This window comes from Poecile atricapillus, chromosome 3 (assembly GCF_030490865.1).
Source record: "Poecile atricapillus isolate bPoeAtr1 chromosome 3, bPoeAtr1.hap1, whole genome shotgun sequence".
NCBI classification, from domain to species: domain Eukaryota; kingdom Metazoa; phylum Chordata; class Aves; order Passeriformes; family Paridae; genus Poecile; species Poecile atricapillus.
Genome location: NC_081251.1, coordinates 68,773,643 through 68,790,270, shown reverse-complemented (window position 1 = coordinate 68,790,270; position 16,628 = coordinate 68,773,643). Strand labels below are relative to the sequence as shown.

At 37.3% G+C, this 16,628-nt stretch overlaps 1 protein-coding gene across 4 annotated transcripts in view; it reads left to right on the top strand.

The window, feature by feature from the left end:
- CHRM3 (cholinergic receptor muscarinic 3) overlaps positions 1 to 16,628 on the top strand; it is a 261,610-nt gene that overhangs the window by 132,666 nt on the left and 112,316 nt on the right. For 2 of the 4 annotated variants that reach the window (XM_058836480.1, XM_058836479.1), the window contains exon 3: positions 5,548 to 5,652. In XM_058836480.1, coding sequence (XP_058692463.1) covers positions 5,548 to 5,652 — 105 coding nt within the window. Of the gene's footprint in view, positions 1 to 5,546; positions 5,653 to 16,628 lie in introns of those variants that run through there. The other 2 variants (XM_058836481.1, XM_058836482.1) reach the window with 2 other exon arrangements.

The following is a 16,628-nucleotide window of genomic DNA, read 5'->3' as shown; positions in this document are numbered from 1 at the left end:
CAGCAGTCCTGACTGCTGCTCCTGTTTTCCAAGCAATCCTTGCTTTCTGGGTTTGAATCCCGCTTTTCGAATTTTCCCGGGTTTTGGCACCAACAGGTGACTCCATGGTCAGCACCATGCCAGACTGCTGGCTGCACTGTGGATGTAAAAGAGTGGGTTTGGGTAAGTGAGCATCAGAGATTATTGCAACTCTTGCCAACAGTTTGTCTCTTCTTTTTGCTTACAAGCATCATTAATCCCATAATTTCTCATCAGATGTTCAATTGAGATATTTATTGGGTAGTTTTTTTGTATCCTTGATACAAAATGGAGTTTAGAAAAAAAACCATGATTACTTGGATTTTCCTGTGCTGCCTGGCAGTAATTAGGAAAGGCCAAATTATGGGACATTTCCTACCTGGATATTCCAGTGAACAAGCTGCACATTTCCATTAACAGACTTACAATCCCTTTTCAGGGAAGTCCATCTGCTTCCAACTGATAAAGCAGCATATTACTCACTGCACATTCAGCTGCCTCATGATAATTCAAAATTTTACTTACGCTTTCCCACTTTGTCAGATTTAACACACCAGACGTATCTTGTGTACGTAAGTCACGCCCAAATATTTCCTAAAATGTTGAAAAGTCTACTGTTTTGTGAGACTTTTTGTTTTTCTGTGTTTAGAGTGATCAGTTACAGTAAAAACCACATTGGAGGGATTTATTAGTTGCAGAAAGGGGTGGAGAAAAGGCTATCATTATGGAAGTCATGCATATCTTGAAACTTTTAAGTAACTGTTCAAGTGAAACTGTGTGAAATAAATGGAGCAGTATGTTCTTGGGACATCTTTTTCAGATAAGCCTGTCCTCCACAAGAAGGGGTATGTTTTTTCTTCCATGTGTATAGTGGAGCCTAATCTTGCTTTAAGTGGCAGGATGGGTCAAAATATTTACAGACTAAACACAGGATGGAAGGGATTGCTAGAAACAATTAAGGATATTAATATGCGATCATGTGAAATGAACACTCAGTAAGGGATTCATCAAAACAGATTTAGATGTGCTCATAATGGATGGTGAACATGAGATCTTCATAAAACTTATTTTGTCTCAACCTAGGGCCAACAAGTAAAACACATCAGCCCTCTTGAATGGTTCTTTGTTGTGACAGCTTTTCTTGTGTTAACTGTACAGCTCAGGGGTAGATGCCTGTAACTGCAAAGATATCTAAAGTTAAGTGGAACCACTTCCTAAATTATTAATGCTGATAACTGTACACTAAGTAGTGAGCTTCCTGTTTTGGTCTGTTTAACCATTATTATCTATTAGTGTCATATAAAATTATACATGACATTTAAAAGATTTCAGTGTAAAATAATAATCTTCGTCAGAGACACTAGTAGGTAGCACCTACTAGACACTATCGGTAAGCACCCGAAGGAACAGCAATCTGAGAGAGTAATCACTTTGCAAATTTTAAAAAGCTTTTGTGGCTATATGCCAGGTATGTAGAAAACATAAGTAATAGAGCAATTAGGTTGAAGTATTCTTCTAGTGGTTTTGCCCTAATGTTTTCCTTTTTCTTAGCTACTTGTTCTACTCATTACTCAGACACTGTAGTGCACTTCTGAGATGCTTTGTATGTGAACTGAATGGAGTTGAGCACCTTAATGCTGAGCAGTCCTGAGTATTTACATAACAGGCACTCAGCTTTGTCAATTAAACACTGAAGTCACTATTCTAGAGTGAAACAAATGTGATATGTCTAGATTGAACAATTTTTGAGCTATGAGACTGCCAAATTAAAACCATACCTGAAATGTTCGGATTTTGTTTTACCATACTCCTTGGAACTCCAAATTAAAATAAAGGCTTCTAGTTCTTCAGCAGCTGAAAGAGGGTTGGCTAAAACAATACTGTGAATTGACATGTCTTCACCAAGAATATTGTTCTAAATCAGGATGTTAATCATTAGTTTTTAACTCTTTTAAACGGAATGAAAGGAGCATAAAATTATTTTTTTTAGCCATCCTGAGAAAATAAAAGTAGAGCAAGTTGGATGAATTTGTGTGATATTGAAATTGTCCCAGCAAAGAAATTCTGTTTTGACCTGCATATTGCACGTTTTTCTGTTGTATCAGTGGGGAGACACTTTTCAAGTGTTCAGATATTGCAGTTGCAATCTTTACCATCCGTCTTTGATATTGTCTTGGTCCACAATGATTCTAACCTCTTTCTAATGGGATCCCCTGAAATAAGTACAAGGCAGAGATGTTTCTTCCAGCTTGCAGAATTTTTTATGTCTGAAGCTTAAGAATTAAAATATTTTCTACTCTTTCTTTCTACTCTTAAAGCCCATTGGAAATAGAAATTCTTTTTTGGACTTTTTTTTTTTTTTTTTTCATAGGATCATATTCATTATAATCCGTATTCATTCAACAATTAAAATGCTTTTTTATTTATTTAGGTTTCTCTGTAGGCATTTTTGAGGTTGAAAAATTTGATGTGTAGAAGTGTCAATTTTTAATAGGTTATTTCAGCAAGAGAATAAAAATACCCAAGTCAATTTTTGCAGACCTTTTTCTGTCCTCACAGCCAGGCAAAAATTGAACATTATTCATTTAAAAGATCCCAACACATGAGATCACCTTTATCTCTCTTGATACACACTCATGTGAAATACTTACCTTATTATGTATAAAGTTTTACCAGTCTGTGAATTTGATTTTCCTTAGAGAGGAACCTACTTGGTGAAACACAGGAACTAATTTTCTCAGTGCAGAGTCAATGCATGTAAATTTGTCTTCTCAAGTAAACAGGGTAGAAATTACTGCATCCATAGTTCTTGCCACAAAAGTACTTCTCTTATTTAGAGGCTTTTCTGACATTGTAGTCTCAAGTGAGATTTTATTAAAGATAAATAAAAAGCTAAAGGCAGCACTGGGTCTCTTCTTGTTTTAATCAGGGATTCTCATGAATATAGGAAAGGAATTGTACAAGCCATAAAACGTGATTTTCAGGTCTGTACCTGGAGTACTGAGTGCCTGCCTGTCCTGACCACAGCTTTTTTTTTTTTTTCCATTGAAATCACAACTGTATTTGTGGTGCCACAAATTTCAGTCCTCTCCTCTTCATAGTGTGCCCATGTGTGCAGAGTGTAACTCACATTCCTTGGCTGTGCTGCCTCCCAGACCACACCCAAGCTAAAATCCTGCTAGGACCACTCACAGTTTTATGGCAGAGTTTGGGTGCCAGTGCCTAGAAGCAGCCCCCAAATTAAATTTTCTAGCACAGACTTAGTAAATGAGGTTAGAGGTGGCTGATGATGGCTTAAATAGGGCCAGGGCTCATGCTGGTAGCTGGAATGGGGCTTTGGGTTGACAGGGTTCTTCAACTGGAGCCTGATGTTCTGCACAAGCTGGATTGTCAACTGGCCTTGGTCACTGTCCATAAAGAGCAGAGTGTATTAGCTTTGTAGCTGAATATACAAACAGCTCGAGCTTATTTAAGGAGTCTTAGTTTATTGCAAATTAAGGCAATGAATTCCAAAGCTCTGAGTCACAACCTGCATTATTAGGAGGGTAAAAGTGGATTCTTGCTAGTAATGGCATAAAACTAAAATATTGTAAAAAATTATTTGGAATATTTTTTTTTAATTGATAATAGCTTGAAAACCTAATTTAATAACAAATTATTTTTTTGCTAAGTAAAAGCATAATAACTTGATAAGAGAGAAATTATTAAAATTCAAATTTTAATTGCCAGAAACTTAATTTCATCAACTAAAAGGAGGCTCAGCTAACTAAAAAAAGGCTTCTCTTTTCAATTGTTTTGCAGTCTTAAAAGTTTGCAAGTTATTTAAAACTGAGTTTGATCACGTAGCAGAGTTTTTTTAATTATTCTTCTACATTGAAAGTGTAGCAGAGCATTACAGTGGGGTAATGGCTAGGCCAAGAAATGCCCAGGAAAATGAATGTTTCAAGGAGTTTGGAGTGATAGTCTCTCATCTAAGTGTAGATCCTGAGCTGAGAGGGTCCATCTCAAAGCCTGCTCTTACAAAAGTGTTGCCACACTGACATGTCCAGCTAAGAATTTCTTTGCAGTCCTTGTAAGACAAATTCTGGCCATATTTAATTTGTTTCCTTTCTGTTTATTCATTAAAATACCGCCTCTCTTGGGTTCATTTGGTTTAAGGGGGTGTTCAGATTGGCTTCCACTCATTTCACTTCTTGACAGTACAGGGTGAGTGGAGGGAGCAGCTTTCTTCCAGGAGTGTTTTACTGGAAGAGGGGGAAGATCTTCATGGTTAAAAGTCTACCAGAGCTGTGTTACAAGTGCTGGGCTGGCATGCAGCAATGTACATGGGTAGTAAATGTGTATTTTCTTCCACTCTGAAAATTAACTGAAATATCATCTCTGCTTTGTTAGAAACCTCACCCTTCTTGTTGCTGTTGGGTTTTGGTGGTTTTGTTTTTGTTTTTTTTCCTTTCCTGAGAAACTGAACATGCAGCATAGCCAATATATTCCCTCTCCAGTCTGTTGCCTCCTTTTTATAACACCTGGGAGTAAAGTCCCTTGGCATTCTGTTAAAGGCTGAGACACTATGAAAAACTCAAATGTCTTAATCAGACTCACTCTTCTGTGTTTAAGTTATTCTAAGGGGTCTGGAAGCCTTAGGCTACAATGGCATGCAATAAATGGGATAATAATGGCACATGGTTCTAATCGGCCCTAATTATATATAATGAAATGAAACATGGTGGTCAGTCATTAATATTTCTCCTACACTTCTGAATTCAGAAATATGAAACTTCTGCAGAAAAAAGTGTTTTGTTTAGGTTTTAATTATTAATATTTTTGCTTCCTCTGTTACATTTTTTACATGAAAAAATATATTCCAGACGAACTTTCTAAAGTGGTTAGCTCGAAAGACTGCCTCATTTGGGGAAGAAAAGGAGACCCCAGTTCTTTATTCTACCTTTGGAGCAACCTGCTCCCTGGTTTGAATGGGCTGATCATTCCTCTGTGTGGGAGATGTTTGTTTGCTGACACAGCTGCAGCCTTAAAATAACAAGCTTCCCAGGAAAGTGATGGATCCTCCAGCACTGATCACTTCTAAGATTCAGCTGGACAGTTTTCTGGGTTATCTTGTCCAAATTTTGTTTTTTTCGGGAAAGATCCAACCTCGTATTCTGTGATTGCATGACTGCTTGTACGAGAAACTGTTGCCTTCACTCCAGTTTGGTCACCAGGTTTGGAAAAAAAAATCTGAAAATACTGATCATACACAGCCCTTTGGACATAGGTGTGAGCAGCCCAAAGGCTTGTCAGTACCATATTACCACTGCTCCAGATCTCTGTGTGAAAAATGTGTGCTTGAGTTCTATTTCCAACTAGGGCTCCCAGATTGAAAAAAAAGAAAAAGGAAAAGTATTATTTGGCAGTAAAAAGTATTAACAGCTTTTATCTTGCTCCAAATGAGGCCTTTTGGCTTATATGTCTGTGCTTTCCCCATATTTCTATAATCTGTTTTAATAATTGTTCCATCTTTTGCTTTGTTCACAGCCCATATGCTGACACAGTACCAGTTTTGTTTCCAAAAGTGGAGTTCACAGAATTACAGTGTCTGATCCAACTAGCTGCTCTGATGATCCTCACTGGACCATGTAGGTAAAATCCAAAAAAAACTATTTATAGCCACACTATATTTTTAAAATATTCAACATCTGGGCTTTGGCAAAAGTGCTCACTTTGTGGAGTCAGGGTCTTTTGGAATTTATGGACTACAATATCACTGAGATCCTGCAACTTTTTGATGAGTTTTATTGTCAACAGAAGCACAAAACTAGACTGTTATATGTCACAATGTGTTTGGTCTTCTTGCCACATCTATTTTAAGTACTTGCAGGTGCTGGCAAGTGTGATGTGATGCCCATAATTCCTGTAGGAGCACCTGAACTAACTTTAGTAGCAGCTGCAGTGGTGGAAATTTCAGCTTGGGCATAAACCCAGCAGAGAAATTGAATGAGTTCTGAAGCGGCTAGCAAACCTTGAGCTTCTTGTTATTACAGGCACACAGCTAGCAGAATAAGAGCTAGCCAGGTAAGAGCTAGGCTGAACAGGTTTGCATGCATGAACCTCTGTGCTTGTCTTAAGAAGAGTGGAAGAGTATCATGATATTAATAATCAGAAGAAAGATGCCTTCAAGTTATTTCTCTTGATCGTCTTGAGCTTCTGCACAAATCTTCAAGTTTTCAATGAGTTTCAGACAAAATATAAAATGTAGCCAATATTCTATCACCAGGATTTTCTGCAGAATAAATAAACTTGTGCAGTTTTGCTATAGAAGAGCTGCGAATCCAGTGATTTATATTCAATTTCTTGAAAAGTGTATTTTTCCTTTTTGTTTTGATATGCTAACTGTATTTAGTTTCAGCAAGTCACCTCCCTCTGACATAGCAGACCTAGGCAAAGGACTAAATTGTTCTGATTAAATTGCCAGCATTTATTGTCTCTTGACTGCTTTCTCCCTTGTATGCTATGCTGTTTTATGTCTCAGTTGCAGTGGCACTTAAAACAATTCACATGAATTGGTAAGCTGCAGAGTTTATGTCTACATTATAATTGGTGTTTCCTTTACATTCCTTAAACTGTAGAAGCTCTACCTTGGTTTGCATTTCTAGTTTTATGGAAATCAGCCATCAGCTTGGGTGCTTAGCAGTGGTTTAGATGGCCTGCATTTACACATGCTGGCACAGTCTCTGCACATCACAAACAGCTCTCTTCACGCTCTCTTTTGGAACTGTGACACTGAAAGTTTGTTGTGATTGTTCCTGGAGCATCTTGAGATTTCCATCACTCAGTTCTGTCTGGAAAAGGTTTCTAAGTAAGTCATCTCTGTAAAGCACTTTCAGAAGGTACTGGCTGAATTTTTTATGGCTTCAGTTTTAACCGCAGGTGCCTCAGATGAATTGAGTAACAATGTTTATCCCTGCTTTTTTATCCTGAAATAATGACAAGGTATATTGCATGCTGTTACATACACAGCTGACTTTCATATTGTTTTGATAATTTTCCAGCTTTAATTAAATGTTTTTCAGGTATTTTGCAAAAAGTGAAAGCTTGTGGTTTGGGATTCTTATTTTCTTTTCTTTTATTTTCCTAGGATGGCAGTATTTCTGTTAATAAGTACTGAAAACATATATTTCTGGTTTGGTGGTTAAAATTAAATTTAAGTTATCATAATTCTTAAATGCCTTGCTATCTCCAGAATGGAAAAGAGATTCATGTTTTCTGTTTTGAGTATCCAAAGTCTTTCCCAATTGTAGCTGCTGGGTAGGGAAGCAATCCCAAAAGACATTTATTATGCTGGAGAGGATATTGAGTCTGAAGAGAATGGGCAAATGTCTTTTTTGCAGGTGTCAGTGGCACAACTATTCCATTGCAGAAAATTTTATAATGGATGCTGAATTTCAGGATACCTGAAAATACCTGCTCAGTTTAGATGTGGAAGGAGAACAATAAAGAAAGTGTCTAAAATCATATGGCTAGCTTCTGTATATTTTGTTATTGTCCACCTGTCTCTTCCTGTATAGACATGTTATATTTGTCACTTAGACTCTGATATGACCATGTGGAAACAATGAGCAAAAAAAGAAGGGTTAAGGCACCAAGCCATATAATCCATATTCAGGAAAGCCAGGGATTAATATCTATTGCTTGGGTTTTTTTATTGATAATAAATTAATGGCAACAAAGCCATTCATGCAAATAGATCTAATGATTTGCTTTAGATTTACGCTATGCTGTCATGCTACCTCTTTGGGGATTATATCTATCAAGAAATAATAAAATAATGTTCTTTACTATCCAGAAGTGTGCAGAGCATTAAACAGAATTTGTCACTTGTTCTGAACATGTTACAGTCATCAAGAGGAGCAGCATTATGTTGCTCAGCACAGGTACATTAGACTGGGCTGCCAGAATCTTAAAATCTCACTTCAAACACAAGGATAATGGTCACTATGATGTGCATCTGTCATGCAAAGCAAGTAGTACTTGTGCTTGAGTAGCTTTTAGCAAAGCATAGATGTTTGCAATGGTTGTGGTATGTCTTGGATCTCTAAAACCAAGTGCAATTTCTAACACAATTGGTGTCACTTTCAAGAGTGAATAATGGATACTGGATAATGTCTGATCTAAGAAGGGCCAGAGGTAATGTTCTTTCTTAAAAGGTTTGTACAGTAGCATGTGGAGAAAGATTACTTTAAAAAACCCAATTTGTAAGATGTTACCGATAGGTGAGGCTTTTTAAAGGGAGGGCTTTGTAGCATGTCTCTCCCTGTTACTTAGGCCAAGTAGAAGGGAGCTGTGGGAGCGTGACTCAGCTGGAATCGGGGTAGAGAGACATGAAGGATATGAGAGAAGTGCTGTCCACATCGTGTCCACATCGTGCTGTGGGGTGGTTGGTTGGCTTGGGCTTGTCGTGACTTAAAACTATGTAAACTGATAAGTGGCTGACTGCTTAAGAAGGCCAGGCTTTTGGCAATAAAGAGCACTCCTTTGCACCTTCCTGGGGTCCCTACAGTGCTTATTGCCACAGCAGTAAAAAATAATTCATATTCATTCATAAATTTGATTGTAAATACTTTAATGGATTATATATCTACCAGAAACTTTGTGTTATTGATAAAATCAACCAACTCCATGAGAAATTAACACCAGAGCAATGATGTTTGTTTTATAGAGTAGTTACAAAGAAATATTTTCTCCTAAATATTACCCTTGAAAAATTATTCCAAACTCTTAATCCAAGACTAATGAAAACCTGTATTTTAGTTTGTTTCTCTGTTTGTTTGTTTATTTATCCATTTTGGTAGTAGGTTAGAGCAGAAGAGTAGGTTTGACAAAAGGAAGGGTCTTTCCCAAGCACATGTAATCTGACTGTGGCTGTCATGAGCTCATGCTGTAAGCAGTTGCAGAGTCAGCCAAATCTTACAGTGTTTAATTGTCTATTCCCTTTGAAGTGACTTGTGTGATGTTATTTCAGGAGAAGCATCACAGCTTAGCCTATTGTATGTCTGTGCTGGCCTGTTAAGGTAACAGTTCATCCATTAGGGTAAGGTACTATTATGCTTTATAAAGATGATTAATGGCCAAAATTAATTTTCTAGAAACAATTTCCTCTTTGTCTCTAGTTATTTAACCAACTCGATGCAGTAGCTGTTGAAGGTGAGGAGAACACATAGACTGGGGTTCCATTTATTTATGTGTAAATAGGTAACTTTAATTACTTGGAGGAAAAAAGTTGACACAAACTTGGCATTTGTCATTGTCCTCCTGAAAGAAAGTCTTCTCTTTAGACTATAATTAAATTTTTAAGGATTTTTTATTTAAATGAAAGATAGAAATATTTATGTGTTTAAACTGAAGTATACAAACTATAATTTTTCCCAGCTGAAACTCTCTCTAGGGTATAGTATAAACAATTATTCTTTCATTATGTGCATTAAAAACTCAAGTGAAATGACTATGGCTGAGTTCCATTCCCTCTGAAAAAAACATAACTTTTGTCAACAAAGATCTTTCAATAACTTTTTTTGAAAGGAAGACTTAGTTTGCAGAATTACAAATTTTTGTTTCCTCTGGCATTTTAAGAAAAAATCTCGGGTTTTCTTGTAATGCACTTCACCAGACAGATCATATTTAACTTGTGAGGACTGACTAGCTTGCAGCTGTAGGTGGTGTGTGAAATACAGACTTCAGGAAGAGCATGATTTCCATAACCACTTCAAAGGAAATACATTATAAATAAAGTACATTTCTCTGGGGGCTTACAAAACCATTCTGTTTATAATTTAAATTACATTAAGCTAAATAAAATAGTAAGCCAAACCCTCAAGAGAAAAATACTTCATTTAAGTTTGAACATTACATTACTTCCATTAATTGGAAGTATTTTATTCTCTCTCTAATAGTTTATTTTTCATTGACTATATATAATTAAAAGTATTGTCACTACAACAGCAGTAATTCTTTCCCATCTTGTGTTCCAAGCCCTTGTGTTCAGTAGATCACTATAGTTTTATTTGCCTGCCTTCCTTGATTTCTCAGTGCTTTATTACGGGTGACTAACACTCTGAGCATCAGGCTGTGACAGAAGAGTACCATCACTATGCCACACAATGTTCAGCTTTATCAAACTCCTGCTGGAGCTCAGTCTCTCAGCTCAGCCTGAAGTTTTTGTATCGAAATGATAGGGGGTGAAGCTTTCTTCTGTAGGAATATTTTAGAGTCTGCTCATCTGCTCATCAGGGACTGTGACACAAGCAACAGAATCCATTAGTATCCCTACTCCGTGAAGTTAACTTGGAGGCAAGGGAGCCTGATAGGATATGAAGATAATGTGTCTTCTAGGAGAGGATACTATTGGAAAACACTAATGAACTATCTAATTGTAAGTGATTTATTCTGCCTGCCTTTTTCACCCCATGACAAGGCTTTACAGGCAGAATTAAATCAGGCTGTCATTCCTGAGCGCAAGGAGGGCAGTAAATCTGTGCTGCCAAGCTCCTCTAATATTGACAGCTTTTCAGTATGGGTTTCTGTAGAGATAGTGTAAACACTAGGCCTACAGGAGCTGAAACAGGTTGTATAATAAAAGCAGTCCAATCTCATATACAACACTTACTTCCACTTTAGAGTCAACTTTATAAAAGCCATTAACTTCAAATTAATCCCTTTTTAAGTCTAAAATGTGCTTTTTATTTCATATCACTTAATTTTAAGTTATTAGAACTATTTTTACTTAGAAAAATAAATGTTTGCAGCTAGATAATAACACTACTGAAATACATAAAAAGAGGCCACGCACATATTTTTCCCTAATTTAGGAAATGTTTACTTTTTTTTTTAAGTGCTTTCAAAAAGCAATAGTAATTGAAACTAATGCTAGATTGAATAAAAATTTTGTTGACCTGAGAGTTTCAAGTAGATTAGCTAAACCTTGAGGACAAAAGATAGCACAAAATATCAAGGTTTAGACATGTTTTCTATTGATGCAGAACTTAAAAGTTTAATGAAAAAAAGTAAACAGACTTAGTCACAAAAGTCAAAAGAAAAAAATTCTTCAGTAAAATTTCTAAGCTTTTTCATTAATGTTTGAATAAGGTTTCAGTTTCATTGTATATACTAAGGAAATATTTCTTTTTCCTTTCTGCTTTACAGAATTTTTTCCCATCCAATATTATTTGTTTGCAGTTCAAAACTAGCTTTTGTTCCTACTTAAAATTGTTGCCAGGTGGTTAAACAAAAGAGGTAATGAACTCTAATGAAATACCAAAGTAACTGTACTGGGGCAAATAAGAGTTTTTCTGTATTATTTTTAACTTTCTCCAAAATTTGGCATACTGGTGGGTGAAAAGCTGGATATGGCCCAGCAATGTGCTCTTGCCATCCAGAGAGACAACCGTGTCCTGGGATGCCTCCAAAGCACCATGGCCAGCAGGGCAAGGGAGGATTTTGCTCCTCTCCTCCACTCTCGTGAGACCCCACCTGGAGTGTTGTGTCCAGCTGTGCAAATCTCAGTTCAGGGAAGACAAGAACCTGAAAATAATCAGGGCTAGGGTTCATTTTCCCTATGGAAAAGCTGAGAGACTTGAGTTTGTTCGGCCCGAAGAAAACTCCAGGGAGACTTTATTGCGGCCTTTCATTACATATAAGAGACCTACAAGAAAGATGGGGATAGACTTTTTATCAGGGCCTTGAGACAGGGCAAGGGTTAATGGTTTTAAACTGGAAGTGGGAAGATCCAGACTAGACCTAGGAAGAATTTTTTTGTTATGATGAGGGTAGTGAAACACTGGAACACATTGCCCTGAGAAGCTGTGCATGACACATCCCTAGAAGTCAGTCATCAAGACCAGACTGGATGAGACTCTCAGCAACCTGATCAATTGAAAGATGTGTGTGCTGATTTCAGGGGCTGTTGGATTAGATGACTTTTAAAGGTCCCTTTCAACACATTATTCTATGATTCTATGAAAGATATTAAAAAATAATTTTCATTAGACAAACTTCACTGTAATTATTTTTCCCTTTCTTGTCTCTTATCCCCTTTGACCAACTTTACAGTTAATAGATAATAATTTTAATTTTTAATAAATGTATATTATTGTTATTTTAATGAGTTTAAGATGCACATATCACCACATATTTAGTTTAGCTCTCTGGGTGGGATGGTTTGTGAATAAAACTGCATTCCTCATTAGAAATTGGAAACTTTTGTGCAATTGAAGTTTATATTTCTGTAGATATCTGTATGTTTGACTCTCAAATAAATAAAATCAATAAACTCCAGAGGCTAAGATGGTTTAGGCCCTACTCTAAGGGCTGATTGCTTGATAATAACAAAGAAACAAGAGTCCTTGGAGAAATTTGGGTTGATGGCAAACACGGGAGACATAGGGTGGGAGGGCAGCAGTCCCTTTGTCCCTTTTCCCAGATCTCATTGCATCTGTGTTGCCCTTGCATTGCCTGCCCCTCTCCAGACCCATGGTGCACAAGGTGACAGGTTCTCCTTGTAAACCTTCCTGTGCAAGGACTTAGGGAGGAACTTACAGTCATTATCATAGAGATATACCCTTAGGGTTTCACTGAAATGTTTATATTGTTGTCATAGAGGTGCATAGCCAAAGCAGTGAGGAACTGTGGAATTCCTTTAATGAGGAACTTTGAAGTGGGGATTTGTTTGGAATTTGCAAATTTGTTAACTTCACTAGTTGAGCTCTTAATCATGCACACTCTCTTCACATGCACTGCCACCCAGCCATGCTCTGAGTCACAGCAAGGCAGTAGATGGACATGTTTTACTCAAAGTGTGAGTCGCAGGCAAACAAACTTCTAAGTCCACTGAATCTGTTGTTTCATTGTAATTTAAGGTAATTTCAGCTTTCAGATGAACAATTAATGTGGAAAGGAAAATATTTTAATTCCAAAATGTCCAAAAGTTTCATAACAAAATATTTTCAGTCTTCTGTACATACAATAACACCTTGCCTGGTCTGTTTTTCTAGATACATTTTTCTGAATGGCTGCTTCCATCTCATATTTGTGCTTTTCATATTGCCTCTCATGATTTTTAGCACTGTCTTGAAATATCCCCTCAAATCATCCTCTTTTTTTTTATTATTATTTTAACCACTGTGGTGAGCAATTGAAAATTAAATACTGCAGCATTAAAGTCAGAAATACTTCAGGGTGTATTAAGTTCCCTAACTGTATAAAGATGCAGTGTAAAGCATGCTACATTTATATAACACTAGCCATCTCTCTGTTGTTTTCTTATTTATCCTATGAGTTTTGTGGGGAATGTAATGTGTGTCATGTTAGTGGCTGCTATCAAAATACAAATATTTGCAGATACCAATTGGAGGTGTCAGTCCAGCTGCAGTCAGTAATCAATGTTGCTCTGAAGCACCGAATGCAGGAAGAAAGGAAATGGTCCAGACAAAGAAGCTGCATTTGTACTGTTTCTCTAGGATTTTTCAAGCTTTTTTCCACTGTAGACACCATTGTAAAACTGAGATTTGTATGCTGTACTTGGGCACTGTACATCACTTGTGCGTGAAAGCTAGTGAGGTTCACAGTTGGCTCTTGCAAGATGGTCACTGCTGATTTGCCTGGTGCTGGGGGAATTACAAAGCTTATGCTTTCATGCCAGTGCATATCTTCTGAAAAAATGCCTGAATTTCATTGGGGCCCGCTTGCAGAAATGATCGTAACCTCTGGTGTAGTGACTCTCAACATCTGTCTCCATATTGATTTAAATCTAACTTAATACAATTGTTTGCATAGGAAAAAAAACAAACAAACCAAAAAATATTCTTCCATGTTCAAAATGTTTTACAATACCTTTTTAGTGAGGATCTTGAATAGGTGGCTATGACTGAAGCTCATAGTTTGAGAACAAATTAAGCAGGTACACTGTCATAGATATGCAATGGTACACTGTGTGAGAGAGGAGATTTAGACTCACATTCACTGTAACTACTTTGTTGCAGAGCTTTGAGAGACTTACCCCACTGATTGATAGAAAAGAAGAAATTAATAGCATGCCACTACATTTTTTTTAGTTGTGGATATTCCATACCTTGTATTAATTTATATTAACGGGTTGACTGTGTTGACAGACTGACACTAAGGAGCAGAACTTAGGAATGGTTGTGTGCTAGGTCTAGAATAGTTGATGTGTGTTGACTCTTTGAATTTGAAACCTTTCTCAAAATTAATCAATCAAATGATGAATGTAACAAGTAAAAGAATTGTTGTTGTTGCTTTGATGCTTATCTTATTTGATTCATCTGAAGGGAAATGAAAAGTATTTTCAAGAACAGCACAACAAATTTGCATTGTCACACAGTGACGCAGAATATGCCCAAGACAAGGTTTTGCAGGACTTGGGAAAGATCAATAGAGAACTTTTTCAATGTAGAGTAGTGTGTTCTGCAGCAAGGTGACAAGATCTCAGACTTGGTAACCCAAATGCCCTCTGCTTCTATTGCTAGATGGCAGTCTGCCAAAGCATTTTCAAGATTTGTTTCAGTTTTCCTCTTTGCTCACTTTTTAGCATTTGCCTCATAATTTGAGCTTCTTTACACTGAGGGTAAAGAAGCACTGAATCTCCCAGGGAAGTTGTGAAGTCTCCCCGGCTGGAGACATTCAAAACCAACCTGGCTGCATTCCTGTGTAACCTCCTCTGGATGACCCTGCCATGGTAGTGGCTTGGGACTAGATGATCTCCAGAGGTCCCTTCCAACCCTAACACTTCTGTGGTTCTGTGATTTTTACACTGCTCTGTGACTTCTACATCCTTCTGCTGATGTCCAGGGTCTCAAAGTCTTGTGTGTAATTGTGGCCTGTTCCCTTTTCAATCTCTGGGTGACAGAGCTGCAGGCAGCACATCCTGCAAGAGAGAATTTCTCAGCCTGCTGTCTGATTTTGAGGTGCACTTTAGGCACTGCTCCTGTACCACTTAATCTAAGATTCTTGCAGCCCTGTTGGGATTGTGCAAAGGGATTTGAACAGCTGGAGGCTCAAGAGGACTGACAAACATGTTCTGGGCTCCTCACTGGCTGGCATTTACCAGCTTGAACAACTTGTAAAACAAAGCTTGAGAAGTAACTTTTCAACACAAAATTTGTCAGCAACACTTGTAATAATGTGTGCCTTCAAAAGCAATGAGCCAGATCGTCAGGCGGTGTTGCTCAGAATAATTTAAGAAGTGTATCTTCTTCCCGTCTGAAATATTAGGTGTGGTTAATAAGAGCTAGGTATACAGAAAGGACCCTGAGGAAAGAAACAACAGGTGTTTCATGTGGGAACGCCAAGATTGGCTGTAATATATTGTTGAATTTCTCTCTCAACAGAAAGTATGTTGCGTTGTATACCAAAGTATTCCCTACAGCTTCTTGGGGAGAGAATATAGACTCTCAAGTTTCTGGTTTTATTTGTGTAAGCTAGTGCCTCTTTGATGAACTGCAGTTTTATTTTCCTACCATACATCCACTCCTAGGATTCCTTTTTTTTCCAAAGAGCAGCCAAGGTGATCCAATCGTTATTATCCATTTTCTCTAGGCATCTTTCTTTTCGGGACTATTTGGATTATATGCCTAAACCCCAGTCAGGATTAAGAAAGATTTAAAGTACTGATAATTTAATTTTCTTATTACTCTTTTTTTTTTTTAATTGGGAAAAAATCAAAAACCTAAGGACATGGAATCCACAGATCTCACTTTCTGTCTTGCCAAGATATTTTGCGTTATCACAGGTTCTGGTAGCGATTTTTCAGTTCTTTGTAATTGCTGAAGAAGCCTTTGGGACAAACTGTACCAAGTATCTACCAAAATATATAAGGTTGCATAATGCATTAGTTGTCATTAAATGCTTAAATTAGGTCCCTAGTGCACACATGTACAATCACTGATGCTTTTAATATGTATCAACAGTTTTAGCTCTAAAATTTTCAGCTCAAGCTGTAGTAGCCACTGTCATTTATTTCTTTAGACTGTTTCTCAGTACACAAAGGGATTTGTAAGAGATGGTTTTGATATTTGCTGAGCTTTCTTCATCTTTATAAAATTAGTTTTAAGTTTTATTTCAATGTTTTCAGTGTGTCTGATGAGCTTTTTGCAATTTATAGAAATTAAAAGAGCACATCTTAAACTGGGAAGAAATGCTTGTATGCCTTTGGGCCCTGATTCTGCTAATGCTGCCCATGGAATTGAACAATTTTATAGAAGAGGGTCCTCTATACTACAATAAAGAATCAAAGAAATACAGCTGCAGACCTTTAAGAGAAGAAGGTAGGGAGCCATCTGTAAAGGAGAAATGTATCTAGAAAAATTATTGCAAGTTGCTTGGATTTATTTCTAAGGGGAGAAAAAAGAGGAAAGATGTTTTATTTAACAGCACTTAGAGGAGATAGGACTTCACTTTTTCAAGTCCCGTGGAGGACCCCTACATGCTAAGCTACACAGAATTTAATCTACCTCTGCAGGATGAAAGGTTGAGATGAGCCAGCCAGAATTTGAGCCTCAGCTTCCAGAGAGTCCAGGCCTTGCTACCTTAGTGATTAGGTCTCAAAGCTG